A 22,540-nucleotide genomic window follows, 5' to 3' on the forward strand; every position below is an offset into this window, starting at 1 on the left:
ACCAGGCCAACACAGCTCATTTGATTGTTATGCCATCCATCACTTTAAACATTCACTTTCTCCACCACTAGTGCAGATTGTTATGCCATCCATCACTTTAAACATTCACTTTCTCCACCACTATGCAGTGTATATCATTGATAAAATGCACTGCATCTGAAAGGTCATTTCCTTGAAATGTTAACTTTGCTTCTCTCCATATATGTTGCCTGACCTGCTGATAATTTCTAGATCCCTGTTTAACTTACTGAAAGAACAACTGTTCCATGTGTAATTTTTATGGTTTTTATGCTTAGTCATTCTTGTCATATTTTAAAATTCATGGTATCAGGGCCAATATTCCACACGTGTCCCCACTGAAACATGCTACAGTTATCTGATTTCATTACACTTAACTTAATCCAGCATTGCTTTAATAAACTGATCTACAATTCCATGATTTGCTCTATACATTATTCCTATCCCAGTGTAGATTTGGATAATTGTATTATAATCTATGTTTTTTGCAAGTTTCTGCAATTTGCTTATAAATATCTTCCTCAATCTCATTTCCCAATTTAGTGGTCCACGATATACAACCAGCAGCTTAAAGGATCCTCTTTAATTCCTTAATTATAACCAAGTTGATCTTGTCTTTGATCACTGCATCATCTTTTTCTATTGCTAAAAAACATTTGTCAATCAGTATTACCCATAACATTAATTTCATTTTCCCTTTTCTTTTCCGAATATCTTGTGTACAGGCACATTATCTTCTAATTCTTCTTTAGAAATAAGTTGAAAAATGAAGGCAAAAAATGAGGAGTACAGGAGTGAGATAGTTTGGTTGGTTGAGTGATGTTGCAACAACAACATCAGCAAGGCCAAGGAATTGATTGTGCACTTCGGGATGGGGAAGTCAGAAGAACACACACCAGTTGTCATTGACAGGTCAGTGGTGGAAAGGATGACCAGCTTCAAGTTCCTAGGTGTCAACATCTCGGACAATCTATCCTGGGCCCAACACATTGATACAATCATGAAGAAGGCACGCCAGCAGCTCTACTTCATTAGGAGTTTGAGGCAATTCAGTGGAAGGCATTCTGACTGGTTGCATCACAGGCAGGTATGGAGGCTCCAATGCATAGGATCGCAAGAGGCTGCAGAGAGTTGTAGACTCAGCCATCTCCATCATGTGCACAACCCTCCCCACCATCGAGGACATCTTCAAGAGGTGGTGTCTCAAGCAGGCAGTATCTATCACGAAAGACCCTCACCATCCAGGACATGCCCTCTTCTCGTTACTACCATCAGGTAGGAGGTACAGGAGCCTGAATACCCATCCTCAATGATTAAGAAACAGCTTCTTCCCCTCCACCGTCAGATTTCTGAATGGTCCATGGACCCATGAACACTACCTCATTATTCCTTTTTTTTGCACTATTTGTTTTTGTAATTTATAGCAATTTTGTATCTTCGCACTGTACTACTGCTGCAAAACAACAAATTTCACGGCATCTAAGTCAGTGATAATAAATCTGATTCTAATCCTGAAAATGAAATAGGATAGAGTAATCTGACATGGAACTAACACTAATGAAGGTAATGAAAAACAAAAGAAAATGCAGATGCTAGAAATCTGAAATGAAATGAAATGCTAGTGATACAGAGCAGGTCAGATAGAAACTGTGGAGAAAGAAAGAGTTAATATTTCAGGTTGATAATCTTTCTTCAGAATGTTCTGATGGAAGTCCTGGAGCTGAAATGTTAATCTTGTTGTCTCTCTCCGTTACTGAAGCCATGATGGGCCAAATATTCTGCTGAATATTCTGCATTATTGAGTGCAATTACAGAAGTAAATACATGGGTTTTACAGTATTTTCTTAAAGTACTGAAACAGTTTTAAATTATTTATTTTACCAGTGAAAATGTTGACCCTATGGTGCATCTTGCCATCTTTACTGCATGGTCACTGAAGAGGGAAGAGATCAGAAAGTCTGCTGGGTTGGACAAGATGACCCATATGTAACTTGCTGGATTTTTAGAACATAGAACAGTACAGCACAGGAACAGGCCTTTTGACCTACAATGTTGTGCCAAACTAATTAAATTAGTAATCAAATGCCCAACTAAACTAATCCCTTCTGCCTACACAATGTCCATATCCTTCCATTCCCGACACATTCATGTGCCTATCCAAGAGCCTCTTGAAAGCCCCCATCGTATTTACCTCCACCACCACCCTAGGTAGCACATTGCAGGCACCCACCACTCTCTGTGTAAAAAAACTTGCCCCACACATATTCTTTGAACTTACCCCCCTATCACCTTAAATGCATGCCCTTTGGTATTAGACATTTCAACCCTGGGAAAAAGATACTGGCTGTCTACTCTTTCTATGCCTTTCATAATCTTATGAACCTCTATCAGATCTCGCCTCAGCCTCCAATGCTCCAAAGAAAACAACCGAAGTTTTTCCAATCTCTCCTTATAACACATGCCCTCTAATCCAGGCAGCATCCTGGTAAACCTCTTCTGCACCCTCTGCAAAGCCTTGACATCCTTCCAAGAATGGGCCAACCAGAACTGAATGCAATACTCCAGATGCAGCCTAACTTCCTGACTCTTGAACTCAACGCCTCGACCAATAAAGGCAAGCATGCCATATTATGCCTTCTTTACCACTCTATCAACCTGTGTAGCCACTTTCAGGGAGCTTTGAACTTGGACCCCAAGATCCCTCTGCTCCTCAACAAGGGTCTTGTCATGTATTGACCTCCCAAGATACAACACTTCACATTTGGCTGTGTTAAACTCCATCTGCCATTTCTCTGCCCATATCTGCAACTGATCTATAGCCCAGTGTATCCTTCGCCAGTCTTCTATGCTATCCACAACACCACCAATCTTCGTATCATCTGCAAACTTACTAATCTCCCCATCTACATTTTCATCCAGGTCATTTATATACATCACAAACAGCAGAGGTCCCAGTATGGACCCCTGTGGAACACCACTAGTTATAGACCTCCAGATAGAATAAGTCCCATCGACCACTACCCTCTGTCTTCTATGGGCAAGCCAATTTGGAATCCAAAGAGCCAATTCACTGTGGATCCCCTCTGTTCTTCCATTAATTTAAAAAGAAGTAAAACTAGATAAATTCCAGACCAGATTTTCCTTCCCCTGTTCAGTTTAGACAGCACTTGATGCCCAAATTGTAAAGAGCACATCATTTCTGCACTATTAGAATATTGGAATTAAGTTAAAATGTAGATATAGAAGAAAATTAATTTCATTTAACATTCTCAGATAATTTTCTTTAACACTTTTCAAACCTATCAAATGCAATATGTCTCATGAAATTGCACATTTAATGACTTTTTTTTAACAGTGATGCTGGATTGTCATTATAAGTAGAGCCCACTATATTACTACAGTCAGTATTCCACAACAAACAATAAAAGCATAGCTTTAAATAATTAAAAGGCAGAATTCCATGGTGGTCTAATTCACCGTTAGTGACACAGATCATTGGGAGAATCCACATCCAAATTTACCTCCTTAGTATACAAGTATTCCAGATAGAAAAGGTTTTAAGGTACATTAAATACATCCTTGTATCAGTGTTACAATTCAATGCTTACAGGAATTTGGGTGTGGATACATGTGCCCCTAATTTAATGGATGGAAAATAACATAGCTTGTTGACTTCAGTGCTTTATTTCATGATACGTATTCCTATTATACAAATATGAAAACGTGCATCCTTACAATAATGAAAGGCTACCACAACAATTTTCTTTTCAAATCACAATATCAGTATGATGTTGATGCAAACTGTTGTAGGACAGATTTAAAAATGTTTTATTTCTATTCCGGGTAGGGCTCCAATGCGGAACTTGTTCTGCCTGTTTAGTTATTTGCTATTTTGTACACTTATCTGGCACCTGAAAATTTTGTAAGCCATGTTCCCATCTACTGAAGATTGCCATGTAAGTTACAAAGGTATGTTAGGAACAATTTATAGATTAAATATCTGGTAACAGCCAACCAAAGCCTAGAAAATCTAAAAATGTTATGAATGAATATAAATTATTTAAGAAATTTTGTAAAATTGCATTCCAAGCAGGGAGCTTCTGCCACCACCAATGAGACAACAATTTGGTGATATGACCCCAAGATTTTCTATGCTGTCATTTTTGATGAAAAATCATGGGGAGCATGTGGCTTGAATTTACAAAACATACATATGTTGTTGGCAAGGGTTAGAACTACAGTTTTGTAACAGTTTGCCTTTGACGAATTCCTTCATAATGTATAAAATGCTTTCCTTTTACTAATTGGAGCAGAAATTCATTCAATTATCTACAACTCAATGGTATGAACAGTGAATTTTTCAGTTTCAAATACTGCACACCCCTGTGTTCCTTTCCCACTCCCAGTAGTCTACCTGAAGTCTTTTTCCCTTTGTTCACCTTTTCCACTCCTCTCTCCTTTGTTACCAAGACTTCTTATTTCCCCAACTGGTTCCATCTGCCTATCATCCACATACCTGTTCACCTGGATTCCTTCTCCTTTGTTTCATCTTTCCTGTCCCCTCCCCCATCTGGTTCCATCTGCCTATCATCTCTCCCTTATCTGATTCCACCTATCACTTACCAGCTTCTGTCTCTAACCTTCCCCCTCCCCCTCCCCCATCTGGTTCCACCTACCCATCATACCCTCCTCACTTGGTTCCATCTATTGCCTGCCAACCTCTGTCTCGCCTCTCCCTCTCACTTCTATATATTGGCTGCCTTCCCTTCACACTCGCAGTCCTGCTGCAGATGTCGAACATCCCTTTGCTTTCACAGATGCTGCTTGACTCAGAGTTTTTCCAGCAATTTGTTTTTTGCTCCAGATTCCAGCACCTGCATCTCTCAAGTCTCCAATTAATTAATGGTGTCACATTCTTCTTTTCATTATTTTCTTATCCACAATAAATTGGTTTACACCTGAGTTAGAATCAATTTAGAAATGTAACATGAATGGTTGTACATGAAAATTACTGATTAGGATTGTCCTATTATGTTTAAATTATTATTATGATATTATAAATGTGATATGCATATCTATCCATATCCTGTTGAGTGTCTGGTCAATGGTGATCCCCTGGATATGGATGGCGGGGGTCTTGGTGATGATAATGCCATTGAATGTCAAGGGCAGGTGCTTAGATTTTCTCTTGCTGGAGATGGTCATTGCCTGGCACTTTTGTCGGTCAAATATTACTTGCCTCATTTGCTGAATGGTTTGAGCATTGTGTAATCATCAGCCAACATCTGCACTTTTGACCCTCTTTTGAAGTAGCAGAAAATAAGTGGGTCAAGGACACTGCCCTGAAGAACTCATGCAGTGAAGTCCTGGGCCTGGGATGATTGATGTCTCTCAACCAAAATCATCTTCCATTGTGTCAAATATGAATCCAGCCATTGGAGTAGTTTCCCCTTTTATGCCATTAAATTCATTTTCATCAAGGTGCTTTGATGCCACACTCAGTCTCATCTCATCTCTAGAGTAAAGCTCTTTGGTTCATGTTTGGACGAATGCTATGAGGAGCTTTGGAGCTGAGTGCTTCTAGCAAAAGCAAACTTGGTATCAGTGAGTAGGTTGTTGTGAGTAAGTGTCACTTGATTACTCTATTGATTCATCACTCTGCTCATGATTCAGAATCAACTGAACGGGCAGTAATTAGCCACATGGATTTGTCTTGCTTTTTTGTGAACAGGACTTGCTTGGGTAGTTTTCCACATTGTTGAGTAGGTGCTAGTATTGTAACTGTACTTACATGAAAATATGTTTAAGGCCTTTCCTCTGTTAGCTCCATCATTAATGAGCAAATAGAGAAAGTCAGGCAAGCAATAGATCATGGTGAGTTGTATACACAACAGAGACAGAACAACTTCATAGCAATGAGCTGCATATGTGATTGGGTTTTAGATACAATTCATTCACACAGTATACAAGGACTAGACATTCCTCTTCAGGAGGAATGTCTAGTCTTTGTTAGTCAATCTTTTCAATGTAAGCTCCTCCAAGCCAAAGCTCCTCCAAGCCAAGCAAAAGGTAATATTTATGAAATAATAGGGAAGGCAGAGTGAGATGTTGCTTAGATCATATGTACAATGATTTAGTGGTTCCACAATACTTCTTTGCTTTGATCAAGGAAAGATATCCTATACCCAGACACGATAATTCAATTTCTTTCAGAACCTTTCCTCAAAGCATTTGTCCTAGATTTTAGCCTAGAGGTCGACTTCTGTGTGAAGGTTGGGACTGGGGTTGGGTGGAAATGCAGGGGAGAAAGAATGGGTTTTCTGAACATTTTGCAGAAGGTCACCACAGGCATTCCTTTTAAACCTAAATACTTCAGAAGGTGGACAGCTGAAATATGATCAAGAAGTGCTGAAAATATCCAGCAGGTCAGGCAACACTAGTGGGGACAGATGCAGAGTTTTGTATTAGACTGATGATCTTTCATCAGAATGTTAACTTCCTTTCCCTTTCCACTGATGCCGCAGTGTGGCTTGGAATTGGGGCCAGGAACCAACTTGACACATTCCCTCTCATCAGGCATGAGGTATATAAATATCTTCCAAGGAACTTATCTCCAGTCAGTGGCACCTATATGTGTTAAATAGTAGAGGCAGTACATTGTGCACCACTTCTGAAATTTAGTTCCATCTTTCACATCTTTCATGTAACTTCTCAAAATCACAATTAAGGGGAGTTAAAGTATTATAAAAAGAACATTGTGTTTTAAAGACTTGAGTACATGCTTCCATAGTTACTCACTTAAAAAATTATTTGACATTTTCTGTTTAGAATAATTAGCCACTACAGAAAAATGGTAATTTAACACAATTTCGGTCCAATCCTTTATAATGTAAAATGCAGTAATACCAACTATGAGGCAATACTATTTTAGGGATAGATCATTACAATTTGCCACTGATCAGGGGAAAATTGTATTCCTACAAAGACTAATTGCAGGAGACAGGATGTATTCTAAATGGCAGAATGTAATAAGTGATATTCCCAAAGAATCACGATTAAAATTTCAGCTCCTAGCAAATTTATCAACAGTTTAGATGCAGGATTGTGAGCTGTAGATCCAAGTTTACAGATGACATGTTAATAGCTCAGGGAAAGACGTTCCAAAAAAGAATGGACACATTAATTTAGTGGTCAATATTGTGTCAAATGGAGTTTAAAATAGGATCCAAGAATAAAAAATCTGTTCTAATTGCAAGAGTCCATAAAACTATGGAAGATCAAAGCGTTCATAGCAAACTTTAAAAGCTAGTGCATATGTAGATAGAATATTTAAAAGGACTAATGGAATGTTGGACTATAGGCATCCCAACAGCCAGTGGGATATAGATGAACAAATATGTAGGTAGATTTTGAAAAGATGTAAAAATGACTGGGAAGTTGGAGTGGGTGACTTTAATGTCCCCACTATTGACTGGGACTCCCTTAGTGCCAGAAACATAAATGGAGCAACCAGGATGGTTATTGACACAGTAGGCAGATAATCCAGCCAGGGAAGGTTGGATACTAGACCTTGCATTGGGAAATGAGCCTGGCCAGGTGATTGGAGTTTCAGTGAGAGAGCATTTTGGGAACAGTGATCATTACTCCTTAGCTTTTCATATAGTTATGGATCAGGCTGGACCTTGGGGGTAAGTGCTAAAATGGGGAAAGGCAAATTGCAACAGTATTAGGCAGGTACTGGAAAGAGTAGATTGGGACTAACTGTTATTGGGCAAGTCCACAAATTACATGTGGGAGTCGTTTAAAGGCCAGCTGGTCAGTATTCAGTACCAACATGTTCCTGTGAGGACGAAAGACAAGGATGGCAAGATTCAGGAACCCAAGAGATGTTGCAAATTTAGTCAAAAAGGAAAAGGAAACATATGTAAGGTTTAGGAAGCTGAAATCGGACAGGGCCTTTGTGTAATACAAAGGAAGCATGAGAGAAATTAAATAGGGAATCAGGAGGGTTAAAAGGGGCCACGAAATGTCCTTGGTAAATCGGATTAAAGAGAATCACAAGGCATTTTATACATACATTAAAAACAAAAAGGGCAACCAGGGAGAGGGTAGGACCACTCAAGGACAAAAGAAGGAATTTATGCCTGGAGCCAGAGGAAATAGGTGAGTGCTTTGCATCAGTATTCACCGAGGAGAAGGACGTGGAGGACAGCAAGATCAGGGAGGGATATGCTGATATTCTAGGGCATGTTGATATCAAGAAAGAGGAGCTATTGGGTTTCTTAAAGAGCATTAAGGTGGATAAATCAACAGGGCCTGATGGGATCCATCCCAGGTTATTGAGAGAGACAAGAGAGGAGACTGCTGGGGCTTGACAGAGATCTTTGTATCTCCTTTAACCACAGGCAAGGTCACAGAGGACTGGAGAATAGCCAGTGTTGTTCCTCTATTTAGGAAGGACAGTAGAAACAAACCAGGAAATTATAGGCCGATGAGCCTTACATCAGTGGTAGGGAAATTGTTGGAGAAAATTCTTAGAGGTAGGATCTACTCACGTCTGGAAAAGCATAGACATTAGGGATAGTCAGCATGACTTTGTGTGTGGGGGGGGAGATCATACATAGAACATAGATGGAACATAGAACAGTACAGCACTGGGCAGCCAGTCAGCCCACGATGTTGTGCCGATCTTGATGCCAATTTATACTATATGTCCTCTTCCTGTGTATCAACTATATCCCTCAATTCCCTTCATATTCATGTGTCTATCTAAAAGCCTCTTAAACTCCACCAAACTGCCTGCTTCCACTACTACCTCTGGTAACCTATTCAAAGTATCTGCCACTCTCTGTGTAAAAAAAAATGCCCCTCACTTCACCTTTAAACTTACCCCCTCTAACCTTAAAAGCATGTCCTATGGTATTTGATATTTCTACCCTGGGGAAAAGATTCTGACTGTCTACATTATCTATGCCTCTCATAATTTTAAAAACCTCTATCAGGTCTCCCCTCAGCCTCCGAAGCTCCAGGGAGAACAACCCAAGTTTGTCCAACCTTTTCTTATAGCTCATACCCTCTAATCCAAGCATTCTGGTAAACATCTTTTGCACCATCTCCACAGTCTCCACACCCTTCCTATAATGGGGCAAGCAGATCTGCACGCAATACTCTGAGTGCGGTCTAACAAAAGTTTTTTATAGCTGCAGCATGACTTCCTTACTCTTATACTTAGAACACCTACCAATGAGGGCAAGCATGCCATACACCTTCTTTACCACCTCAAGATCCCTCTGTACCTCAATGCTATTAAGGGGCCTACCATTAACTGTATATCTTCTCCTTTCATTTGACCTCTAAAGTGCAACACCTCACACTTGCCTGGATTAAACTCCACCTGCCACTTCTCTGCCCATATCTATAACTGATCTATATCCCGCTGTGTTCTTTGACAGTCCTTCACACTGTCCACAACTCTACCAATCTTGGTGTCATCAGCAAACTTGCTCATCCACCCGTCTACACTTCCATCCAAATCATTGATATATATCACAAAGAACAGAGGTCCCAATATCGATCCTTGCTGAATGCCACTGGTCACGGACCTCCAGCCAGAATAACAGTCTTCCACCCCTACTCTCTGTCTTCTATGGGCAAGCCAGTTCTGAATCCAAACTTGCAATTTACCCAGAATCCCATGCATCTTTATCTTCTGAATCAACCTACCATGATGGACCTTGTCAAATGCCTTACTAAAGTCCATGTAGATAATGCCCAGTGCCTTACCCTCATCAAGCACCTTTGTCACTTCCTCAAAAAACTTGATCAAGTTTGTAAGGCATGACCTGCTGCACACAAAGCCATGCTGACTGTCCCTAAGCAGGTCATGCCCTTCCAAATGCGTATAAACCCTATCGCTCGGTATCCTCTCCAATACCTTCCCTACCAATGATGTAAGGCTCACTGGCCTGGATAATCTCTATTTCCCTTCTTGAACAATATCTTACAAACTTGATTGAGTTTTTTGAGGAGGTGATGAAGATGATTGATGAGGGTAAGGCAGTGGATGTTGTATACATGGATTTCAGTAAAGCTTTTGACAAAGTCCTACATTGGAGGCTGATCCAGAAGATTAATGCATATGGGATCAATAAAGACTTGGTAGATGAGATTCGAAATTGGCATGGCCATAGGAAACAGATTGGGTAGTGGTGGAGTGGTGTTATTTTGACTGGAGGTCTGTGGCCAGTGGTGTTCCACAAGGATCAATGCTGGGACCTCTGTTGTTTGTGATACATGTAAATGATTTGGATGAAAACATAGGTGGACCGATTGGTAAGTTTGCAGATGGCACAAGAAGTGGCAGAGGTGTGGATAGTGTGGAAAGTTGTCAAAGGATTCAGCAGTATATAAATGAGTGAAATGTGGGCAGAGGAGTGGCAGATGAAGTTTAATCTGGACAAGTTTGAGGTGTCCATTTTGGGAGGTCAAATGTAAGAGAAAAGTACACAGTAAATGGCAGGACTTCTTGGAGCCTTGAAATACAGAACAATCTTGGGGTGCAAGTCTGTAGCTCGCTGAACGTGGCAAGACAAGTAGATAGGGCAGTAAAGAAGACGTACAGCAAACATGCCTTCATCGGTCAGCGTGTTGAGTATAAAAGTCAGGACATCATGTTGCAGTGGTATCAATCTTTTGTCAGGCCACATTTGGAGTATTTCATGCAGCTCTAGTTGCTGCATTACAGGAAGGATGTGGAGGCTTTGGAGAGGGTGCAGAAGAAATTCAACAGGATATTGCTTGGTATTAGCTATAAGGAGAGATTGGACAAACTTGGATTGTTTTCACTGGAGCACTGGTGGCTGGGGTGGGGGAGGGGGGCACAACCTGAAAAAAGTATATAAAATTATGAGAGGCATAGACAGGGTAGACAGACAGAATCTTTTTCCAAGAATGGAAATGTCAAATGCTAGAGGGTGTAGGTTTAAGGTAGGTGGGGGAAAGTTTAAAGGAGATTTATGTGTCAAGTATTTTTACTCAGAGAGTTGTAGGTGCATGAAACATACTGCTAAGGGAGGTGGTGAAGCAGATCCGATAGCAGTGTTTAAGAGGCATTTAGACAGGCACATGAACAGGTAGGGAATTGAGGGATATAGACTACATGCAGGCAGATGAGCAGTTTAAATTGGAATCATGTTGGCACAGACATCATGGGTCCAAGGGCCTATTCCTGTGCCGTACGGTTCTATGTTCTATTTCATGCTGGCTGAAATGCAAAGAATTTGGTCCCACACAGTTATGGTCAGGCTACATCTGGAATACTGCTTTCAGTTTTGGATAGTGCAACTAACGAAGGATATGTTGGTTTTAGAGGAAATACAGAACATGATAAGATGGTGCCAGGGTTTCAGGGAATCAGATGGCATGAAAGCCGTTGGCCCCATCATACTTGATTTGCACCATAAGAAGAATTATTCAACTGGAGCGAATCCTGCTCTTTTCTCACATCCTCCAAATATATCAAAGGGTTAAAAAACTTTGCATAGATTTGGTCTGCATTCTCTCTAATTTACCAGTATAATCAGATTGAGGTGCTTAAAATGATAAGGTTATTTGATAGGATATTTATGAAGAGGCAGGAAGTTTGCAGGATTATATCATCTGGCTTTATGATCACCTGATTTTTCAGGCATTTATGGTGGGTTCCTAAAATATAATTTCAGCTAATGTTGTGTGTGAGGGTGGGGGTGGGGGGCAGTGGTCTGGGGGTGGGTTGTCTTTCACCATCTTTAGAACCCATTACAGAAATGTGTCTTCTCAGTGAAGTGAACAAGTGCCAGCAGGCTTTTCCAACTTAGTAAACATCAAGCCTATTCATACCTGCCTTCCTCGCATTCTCTGCAGGAGGAATTGCCATTTCTCAGAAAACCTGCCTGACTTCTCATCCGTCTGTCCCAAACACAACCCCAGTTGGCTCACCACAAACCAGATTCAAATCTATCTTGTCACACCTGGTCTCTATGTTTGAGATCTGCTTAGTCCAAGACAGGCCAGGGATGAAACACGAGAATCCCTGGTCCGTATAGTCCTCTGCCTTTATTTCAATCATCAAACATCAAATTGTCTTAAAATGGTAGGTTATCATAAGTGCATCATTTGATCATAAATAATCCATCAGGCCAATTAGAATTCACAGTTCAAACCAATTAGAACTCTTTCTAAATTATTTTCCTATGAGATAGCAGGAATAATTCTGACACATTCACAATATATCATGCAAGACCAGGCTGGGATTATCTGGAGCCCTTTTGCACATTTAAAAGGTTACATTTTGAAGAGGGTCAAAGTGATTTTATGTTATTTTGAAAAGCCACGTGCACAGAAATTCATGTCCAGCTGTTAATGTTAAACAAAATGTACAGTGGTACAATGCACAATGTATACTGCCTCCAAAATTTGTATTTTGTTGGCAGAGTACCTTGAGCTACCACTACTATATCGTATGTTTAATGACACCAACTAGGGATGAATTTCTAGACAACACATTCTAATAGCATCTTATCTCTATCTGAATTGAAACAATACATTTCAGGGGAAGCCAGAGAAATACGTGAGAGAGAAAGGATTAGAAATAGTTTAAGATGGTAGAGTTAGGTAAAAAATAAGATGAGGAGGTTCTTGTAGAACATTAACTCTGAGAGAGAGATCGGTTTGTCTGAATGGTCTGCACAGACTAAGTAAATATATCATAGTTTTCACACTTACCAATAACCTTGTCACCCGGTGGGTTGCTTTTGCCCCCAGCACTGGTTGATAGATCTTCAGGGACAGGCATCTGCTCAAGTTGTTCTGGTTGGTCATTTATGGGAAGAGCTTCTTTACTCCCTAAATAAAAATGATTTGGTTACAATAACTAAGCAATAAAAATGTTATTCATAAAAACTGGAAAGCTGAAACAAAAACACACACTAGTCAGAGAATATCTGTGGAAAAAGAAACAGAGATAACCCTTTGGGTCAGAGACCCTTCATCAGAACAATAATGTCAAATGTGTGCATTTGTGGGAGGAAAGTCTGCTTGTGGGTTAACTGTAATTGTTCTCGAATAATCTTGTTCCATGTGCTGTAAGAATACAACATGAACGGAAGTATGAGTAGGCTGTATAGCCACCAAAGAATGTTCTTCCATTCAATAGATTGTGGCTGATCCTGTGCCTCAAGTCCTTGTTCCCACCCAATCCCCTGTTCTTTTATTCCCTGTCTCTAAAATTATATTCATGTCAGTCCAAATATATATCAATGACAGAGCATCCGTAACCCTCTGAGAAAGAAAATTCCAAAGATTTATCGTAGCTGAGTAAAAGAAATTTTTCCTTATCTCAGACTAAAATGGCTAATTTGTTATCCTGAGGCTCCTAATTCTCAAAACTCTAACTGGAGGAAACCAGCTGTCCTGTCAATCCATTTCAGGAAGTTTCAATGAGATGCATCTCAAGAGAATACAGATCAATCTTTCTCAGCCTTTCCCTATATAATAATCTCCACATCCCATAAATCAATCAACTGAATCTACATGTCAATTATGTGGATGTCCCTTGAAACCACAGAGATATAGGGAGTGCCCCTTTAAATCAGATAGTTGCAGTGAATGGAATGTTATGAAAACATGCTTCAACTTATCTAATGCAGGAAAGGTGACCCCCATTTCATCTGAAAATGTGTTCAAAACAAGTGCTGCATGATAAATGGTGCCACTCCATGCATCCTCTGGGTCAAACATCTGACATGCATTTCTATGAAAGCATGGCTGGCAGTTCGTTGTTGCATTTCCCCAAACTGTGCAACTCAGACATCACGCACACTTTCACAATATCCTTCCAAAAACATCCATTTTCAATTGTGTGTAGGATAAAAACTAGGCATTATGTTGTCCAATTTCTAGACAATATTTCAAAAGTCCATGATTGGTCACATCGAAGCTCTATACAATAACATTTATCCTTCTTTGACATCTGACCCCTTTGCACTGAAGCCAATATAACATTCGCTTCAATGCGTCTGTAAGTTAACTTACCATGTTTCATGAAAGAGCACGTCAAAATTCCTCTGTGTGCCAACATTTACTAGTATCTTATCATATTAACAATATTTGCTTTGAAATTCCAGTGCATTATAAAAGGTGCTATCCCACTGCATCAAAATTCACCTTCTTGATAACATGTTATCTGGTCAGGCTTGATTTAGGAGTTCAGACCTGTAATGGGGATAGTGGAGTGTCTCTGGAACTTACCTTGACTCCAGGTAGCATACCACTCTAAGTCTGAGGTGTGGAGTTTGGTGGCACTGTGCAAGGGGGAGAAATTGTGGATATCAATTGAGGTCGGGAGTTGGTGATGCAGAGGGGTTTGGAATGGAACTCAAGGTCAGGAGAGGAGGGAAGCAGGATTGCACGCCATGTATATAGGGGAGGTAAATCAGTACAGTACAGCAAATGGGCATGGGAGGGGTATTGTGATGGCACTATGTGTGGACAGGGGAGAGGGATCAGATCACTCCTTCATGTGGACAGGATACAGGGAACAGGATGATCCTACATGTGGGCAGGAGAGGGCACTGGGACAGCTCTGCATGTGTGTAGGGGAAGGGGATTATGATGCACTGCATATGGATAGAGGAGGGGATTGGGACATCACTACCTGTGGCCAGTGATGGGGTATCAGTACACTGCTACATGTAGGCAAGGGAGTGGGATTAGTTTGACAGTACAGGTGTGTAGAGGAGGGGTGTTGGTAGAGTATTGCATGTGGAAGGACAGGGAAATCAAGTTGGTCCTGCATGTGAGCAGGGAAGGGGGATTGGGACAGTACTACATATGGCAGGGGAGTGGGATAAGTATGGCATGGTCCATGGGTGGGGAGGGGAATTAGGATGGGTCTGGATGTGGGTACGGGAGGGGTGATTTTTTACCCTTCATTTTACCCTTATATAATACATTTAATTATATAGGGGTTGGGAAACCAGACACACATCAGGGTGAACAGCAGATGTGAAGGAGGGTGGGTAGGCTCAGGAAGGTTTGTGCAGTGAGTAGGAATTCTTTGAGGCGGGATAGACAAAGGAGAGTCAGTGGATGTTGTTTATTGGATTTTCAGGAGGCCTTTGACAAGGTGCTGCATATGAAGCTGCTAAACAAGATAGGAGCCCGTGGTATTACAGGAAAGGTACTAGCATGGATAGAAGACTGGCTGACTGGCAAAAGGCAAAGAGTGGGAATAAAGGGGGCCTTTTCTGGTTGGCTGCCAATGACTAGTGGTGTTCTGCAGGGGTCGGTGTTGGGTCTGCTACTTTTCATGTTATATGTTAATTATCTGGATGCTGGAATTGATGACTTTGTGGCCAGGTTTGCAGAGGGTACAAAGATAGGTGGAGGGGCATGGAGTGTTGAGGAAACAGGGGGTCTGCAGAAGGACTTGGACAGGTTAGGAGAATGGGCAAAGAGGTGGCAGATGGAACACAGCATAGGGAAGTGTATGGCCATGCACTTTGGTAGAAGGAATAAAGGTGTAGACTATTTTCTAAACGGGAGGCGAATTCAGAAATTGGAGGTGCAAAGGGACTTAGGAGTCCTTGTGCAAGATTCCCTAAAGGTTAACTTGCAGGTTGAGTCGGTAGTAAGGAAGGCAAATGCAATGTTAGCATTCATTTCAAGAGGACTAGAATATAAAAGCAAGGATGTAATGCTGAGGATTTATAAGGCATTGGTCAGACCACATTTGGAGTATTGTGAGCAGTTTTGGGTTCCACATCTAAGGAAGGATGTGCTGGCATTGGAGAGGGTCCAGAGGAGGTTTACAAGAATGATCTCGGGAATGAGAGGGTTAATGTATGAGGAGCATTTGATGGTTCTGGGCCTGTACTTGCTGGGGTTTAGAAGGATATGAGGGAGTTCTCATTGAAACCTACCGAATATTGAAAGGCCTGGGTACAGTGGACGTGGAGAGGGTGTTTCCGGTAGTGGGAGAGTCTAGGACCAGAGGGGACAGCCTCAGAATAGAATGATGTCCCTTTAGAACAGAGATAAGGAGGAATTTTTTTAACCAGAGGGTGGTGAATCTGTGGAATTCAGTGCCACAGACAGCTGTGGAGACCAAGTCATTGGGTATATTTAAAGTGGAAGTTGATAGGTTCCTGATTAGTAAGAGCATTAAAGGTTATGGGGAGAAGGCAGGAGAATAGGGTTGAGAGGGAAAAATAAATCAGCCATGATTGAATGGTGGAGCAGACTCAATGGGCTGGATGGCCTAATTCTGCTCCTATGTCTTATGGTCTTATGGGAATAGGTCTGACAGATGGATGTTTTGATCACAGTGGGGAGAGTGGGCTGATTCTGGGAGGCAAGCACGGCCAGAAATGTCCAGCCCAATGTAATTAGCTGAGGGTCCACTACTGAGCCTTGTGGCCAGTCACTATGTAGAAGCCCACTAGGCTACAAAAAACCTATTCATTCCTACCCTCTATTTTCTGTCTTTTCCAATATCTGCTTAATATAATAGCCCCAACCCCATGAGTCCTTAATACATTAAGTATATTACATACAAAATTATTTTCTGAATTCATTTATATCCAAATATTTTCAATGATTTATCTTCTAATCTGTTTAAATACCAAAGAAAAACAATGACTTGATTTTTTGTCTCACACATCTTAAGAATTAGTTTAAATTATAGCCTTTTCCTGAGGAAAATATTCTAGCCATCAAAATGTTTGAACTGATTAACAGGTTATTTATTTGACAGGATGCAAAGGTTTCATGCAATCATTCAAATCCAACCTAGAATTATTCTATTATTTAAATCATACTTGGATTTTAATTATAGTGTAAAAGGAAAGAAGTGAAATTATACAGCATGTACAAAGTGCAAAAGGATTAGAAATTCCATAAGAGTTAATGAGTCAAAGTGTCATACAGCATGGAACCTGGCCCTTCAGCCCACTGAATCTGCACTTATTATAAAATTACAATGCATGAAAGTAAATATATGGAAAGCAGATTGCTATTGTCAGCATTGACCTGCTCCATGCCTGCCTCCCCACCCTCAATCTCCCATTATTCCAGCAGCTACACTAACCTCTTGTGGTCCTGCAGGTCTAATAGAGCATAAGGTTTAACATTTGCAGCTGTTCCATGAAATGGAGCATTCCAAGTGTAGCAAGTAGACATCAGGTGGTGGAACTGGAGACCCCATCCCTGACTATACTGATAGCTCATGCTGTCAAAGGTCCTTTCAACTGTTGTTATTTGTCTCTGATAATCAGGAACATGCAAAACAGTTGGGATAGATTAAGCTAGTGTTAAAATTTATTATTTTTAAAAGTATTATTAATAATAAATATATTTAAAACACATTTGACTTATATAAATAATTAAAATATTAATATTAATTAAAATGAAGGAAAAAAAGTAATCCACTTACCTTCCCTATCATTTACTGTCCAGGTTGGTGACCCCTCTTAAATGAGTGGGGTCATGTCAGATATGCCAACCGGCATAATGATCAGGGGCCAGATACAAAGTGTATCTGATCCTTCAGCTTAGTGTGACTGAACTCCACTCCTGGACTCAGAGAGGGAGGTTGGATGGATGAGTTTAAGATCTAACTTTCGGCATGTTCCACACTTCCATGTTGCAGTGGGCAGGTGAGGAAGTCATGGACACACTGAACAGTGGAGGATGGTACAATTCTGGCCCATGAAGTCAAAAGCAACAGCAAATTATAAAAAAGCTAAAGCCATTCTGCATGAAGCAGGTTTGAATTTAGAGCATGAATACAAGTTCATGACTTCCAAAGTAATCCAGTCTTTTGTTTTTTTTTCCTTACTTAGAATTATATGAGGAAATGTAATTATTCTGTGATTTCTTTGAAGCAGTTAAAAAGGTGGAATCTGAACCAAAATTTATCCATTCTTTACAGCTATATATAAATTGCTATCAAATCAATATATTTATAACCTTTTGATACATATTTGGCCAGAGCAACAATAACTAAGTTAATAAATTTTAAGACCATAATTTTTTAATGTGCAAGAGCAAAGACATAAAAACTAGAAGGCCCAAGTTTCTGGCTAAACTTGAGAAGAATACCGTCAAACAGCTTGGGTATACCACCATCCATGATAGATACACATATTTTAAATTGGAATATGAGTTAAGAAGAGATTGATGCAGGAAGAGAACAGGAGTATGCCCAATTAACACTGGTCCTGGAACTGAATTCACTATAGGTTAATCTCAACCTATTCTGCTTGATGCAACACTGAGATTAAAACATGAGCATGCTGGGCATATGGAGAACTTCTTTCTATCATGTAGTATGCAATATTTTTGTTACCACCTCAAAAATTCCACTACGTTGGTAACACATGACCTTCTCTTAATGAAGTCATGCTGATTGTCCTTGATTAACCTGTGGCTGTCTAAATGCTGATCCATGCTGTCTCTCTGAATTTTTTCTAATAATTTGACCACCTCTGATGCCAGGCTGACCAGTCTGTAGTTACTCAGTCTATCCCTTTTTCCCTTTTATATAATGATTCCACACTAGCAGTCTTGATTTCCTCTGCACCATGGCTGTAGTCAGCAAGAATTGGAAAATAATCATCAGGGCCTGTGTTTTTCCATCTATGGGCTTTCTTTCAGAACCTGATATATTTTATATGGGGCTGGGAACTTATCAACATTTATAGGTGCTAGAACCCCTAAGTGTGTCCTCTCTCCCTATGATCATCATTTCTAGTATTTACATTCCTCGTTATTAACTTCAATGTCCATTTCATCCCTATTTACCTTGAAGCCAGGGGCAATGTATTCATTTGGAAGCATTTATTATCTTCTGCCTCCTACACTCACTGCTTTGGTCTCTAATAGGACCTAATCTTTGTCTTTCGCTTTCCCTTTGCCTTTCCTTGAATTTACCTGCTAATGATTCCTCATGCACTCTTTGTATTCCAGACTTCCTTTTTAGTTTCACCCCTCTGCCCTCTGGTTATTTTGGAGTGTTAAGCTGTCAGCGTTTGTAATAAGCTTCCCTTCTTGTTTACTTTATCCTACACTGTATATTCCATGACACCCACAGAGCTCTTGATTTTTGAGTTGGCCTTTTTCTTTTATTGGGAACATATTTGCTCTTTTATCTCCTCCTGAATGTCCTTCTTTGCTCCCTGAAACATACAAGATCCTACTGGGTCTTGAGCGGCCCAGCAGGGTCTTGGACCCTTCCCCAAATGTTGTTGCCGGAAGCAATCATAAAGTCATAGAGACATACAGCATGGAAATAGATCATTTAGCCATCGAGTCCATGCTGACCATTAAGTGCCTATTTAAACTAATCCCTATGGCAATCCTGTTTTATTCTTCCCACGTCCCAATCAACGCCTGCCAGGTTTTACCCCTTCACCAAATACACTAGGAGCAATTCATGGTGGCCAATAAACCAACCAACCCTCACACCTTTGGCATGTGGAAGGAAACCAAAGCACCCTGAAGAATTCCATAAAGCCATAGGGAGAACATGCAAACTCCACACAAATCACACAGGTGATTAGGATTTATCCAAAATCTACAAGCTGCAGCGTTGTGACATCTTTGAATATTTTTAAGGCAGAGGTAGGTAGACAAGTGGGTGAAAGGTAGCCAGGTGTGGGTGGGAATGCAGATTTGAGGTTATAATTAGATCAGGCATGGTCTTATTGAATAGTGGAGCAGACTCAAGGAGTGAGTAGCTTACTTGCATATGACATGACACTGGTTCAAGTAGCTGTTTCTAGTCCACTTTTCCTAAATCTAGAAATACCAAAAATGATATAAACAAGTGTAGAAATTCAAGTGGCCTTTTCTCTTCCCATTGCTTTTCTACATATCAAACCTTAAGATGTTTTTTCTTCTTTTTGGAAGCATTTGCTAAATCAATTAAAACTTTAAACATAGTTGAGAAAAAATCATTTAAAGTTAATTAATGAGGGGTACAAATGTTATCTTATTTTGTCCTTCACACTTATATACTATGTACATAATTTCACACTACATCCCAGGAAAACTCACAGCAAAAAGAAAAGAAATAGAATATTTTGAAAAAAAAATCACGGTATATGTGTAGTTCAGAAAACACAATTTTTTCCTACAGATTCAATCCTGTACTTGCACAAATTTTGATACCTGTTTCACATATGAAATTTTGTTCTTTAATTTGTGACAAATTAAGCCTCAAATTGGTTGCTGTTGTAGCCAGTTTGGAATTAGTGACAGGTTATGCTTGGTTGTATTAAATTACTCGCTATATAATTTATAAAAGGTGCATTTATAATCATTCTTTCAACAATGATTTGAAAATGTATTTATTCATGAAATATAGACATTGCTTGAGACGATGGTGGTGTGCTGCCTCCTTAATTAGCCATGAGAAACTGGTGGTATGTTACCTTCATAAATCCTGCAGTCTATGTGGTGAAGGTACACCATAGTGCAAGAAGGTAAAGAGTTCCATGATACTGACCCAAGGTCAATGAAGAATGGTAGAATATTAGGAATATAGAACAGTATATTACTTGGAAGTGAAGTTGCAGTTATGTGCGTATTGCCTTTATCTTCAATGGCAGAGGTTGCCTGTTTGGGAGGCTTTGTCAAGGAAGCCTTGGTAAGTGCCTAGATTGGATCTTGTAGAGGGGACACAATCAGTCATGGTCTACTGGTGGAGGAATGAGTGAATGGTTAACATGATGGATGATATGCCATTCGAATATGCTGCTTTATTGTATTGAGTTTCTTGAGAGTTGTTGGACCAGCACTCAAACAGACCAGTGGAAAGTATTCCATCATACAATCATACCTTTGCACCTTGTAGAAGGTGGAAAGGCTTTGGGAAGTCTGAAGTTGCATCACTCACTGCAGAGCATCCACCCTGTGTAGTCACAGTATTCATTTAGCTGGTCTAATTAATTATTTAGTTAATAGTGATTCCTAATTTGCTAATGGTCATAATTTGCCAATATTAGTATTACTGAACTATAGACATAGTGCTAGAAAGTGGGATTAATTTAGGTGACTCTTGTTTGGCCTGCACAGGCTCAATGAATCAAGTAGTCTCATTCTGTGACCATAAATTTTGTAGTTCTTTTATTATTTCTATGATCATAGTCACTATGAAAATCTGCATTGGATGACATTCCATCTTTCCTTACAACAATCTTTCAGTAAGGCCAGCAGCATTTTCAATGCAATATAGCTAAAGTAAATGATTCCATGGGAGTAGTCGGAATTTTGCTGTGAAAATAATGATGAGTTGATCAGCACTCATCGCTATTTATGTGCAAATCAGACAGAAAATTCTGTCAAGTACATATACATAGTTGGCACATTTACTTTACCTGCACTGCATTGGAAATGCTGCTAGCCCTACTGAAAGATTGTTGTAAGGAAAGATGGAATGTCCTCCAATGCAGATTTTCATATTGACTGCAATCATAGAAATAATATAAAAAAGAAAATTTATGACACAGAATGAGACTATTTGATTCATTGAGCCTGTCTTGGCCAAACAAGAATCACCTAACCTAATCCCATCTTCCAGCACTAGGTCCATAGTTCAAAGATATTACCATTGGCAAAAGCAATAGAAGATATTTTGTTTCACTGATAACTGTGCAAAAGTAGCATCTGGCAATATGATTTTAAATGTATTAAATGGCATGAAGTTCTTACTCTAAGTTTACCACCAAAATGTAGGCTTACTCATTCCTGTCAGGGTACTCTTTTAAGGGTGTGATGCTTGAATTGTTTCTCAGGAACCGAAATTTAACTTTTACAAATATGAACTCTACTTTCTTCAGCTTCTAAATTTATTATATAAAAAAATAAGATAGCGTTCTTCCTTTTCTTTCTTTCTCTGAATTCATTCTTTCTTTTCTTTATTTTACTTCCTGCACCTAATTTGACACCAAATTCACTATTCTGATTAATACTTCCTGGTTCAGAATCTGCCTTGCTTATTTTTCATCAGTCTGGTTGGTTATGGAGGGCACAGGTTTACAAAAGGCAAAATTCAATGAAAAAACTCATCTTCTATGGATGAGTGAAAACCCAACAAAATGCCATGAAATTTTTTGCTGCTCAAAATGAAATCTAGCCTAATATCTTTTCTGGTAGCTTTTTTTCATTTTGCAGCACAGAACATTAATTTTAAAAGATAATGAATGACAAATGAATCCACTTAGCACATCCTGAGGTCTTGAAAAGTGCTATTTAAGTGTTACCCTTTCTTTTCTTTACTACAAATTTTGTAGGCCAAAAGGGAATAAAAAGGTTACAGGCTGAAGACAACAAAATATATACTGTACATACTGAAAAGATATGTGCCAACCATTTTTGAAAAATACTCCAGTTTTTTTGTGCTTTCGGTAAACAAGGTCAACAGCCCAAGTTTAACATATCACTTTAAAAGCAAAATGTTGCAGATCCTGGAAATCAGACATAA

General features: G+C 39.7%; 1 protein-coding gene across 9 annotated transcripts in view; it reads right to left on the bottom strand.

Annotated features, from left to right (window-relative positions):
• ikzf1 (IKAROS family zinc finger 1 (Ikaros)) overlaps positions 1–22,540 on the bottom strand; it is a 77,743-nt gene that overhangs the window by 51,083 nt on the left and 4,120 nt on the right. For all 9 annotated transcript variants that reach the window (XM_052015868.1, XM_052015867.1, XM_052015865.1 and 6 more), the window contains one exon: positions 12,781–12,900. In XM_052015868.1, coding sequence (XP_051871828.1) covers positions 12,781–12,900 — 120 coding nt within the window. The remainder of the gene's footprint in view (positions 1–12,780; positions 12,901–22,540) is intronic.

The sequence above is a fragment of the Pristis pectinata genome, chromosome 5 (assembly GCF_009764475.1).
Source record: "Pristis pectinata isolate sPriPec2 chromosome 5, sPriPec2.1.pri, whole genome shotgun sequence".
Lineage (NCBI taxonomy): Eukaryota > Metazoa > Chordata > Chondrichthyes > Rhinopristiformes > Pristidae > Pristis > Pristis pectinata.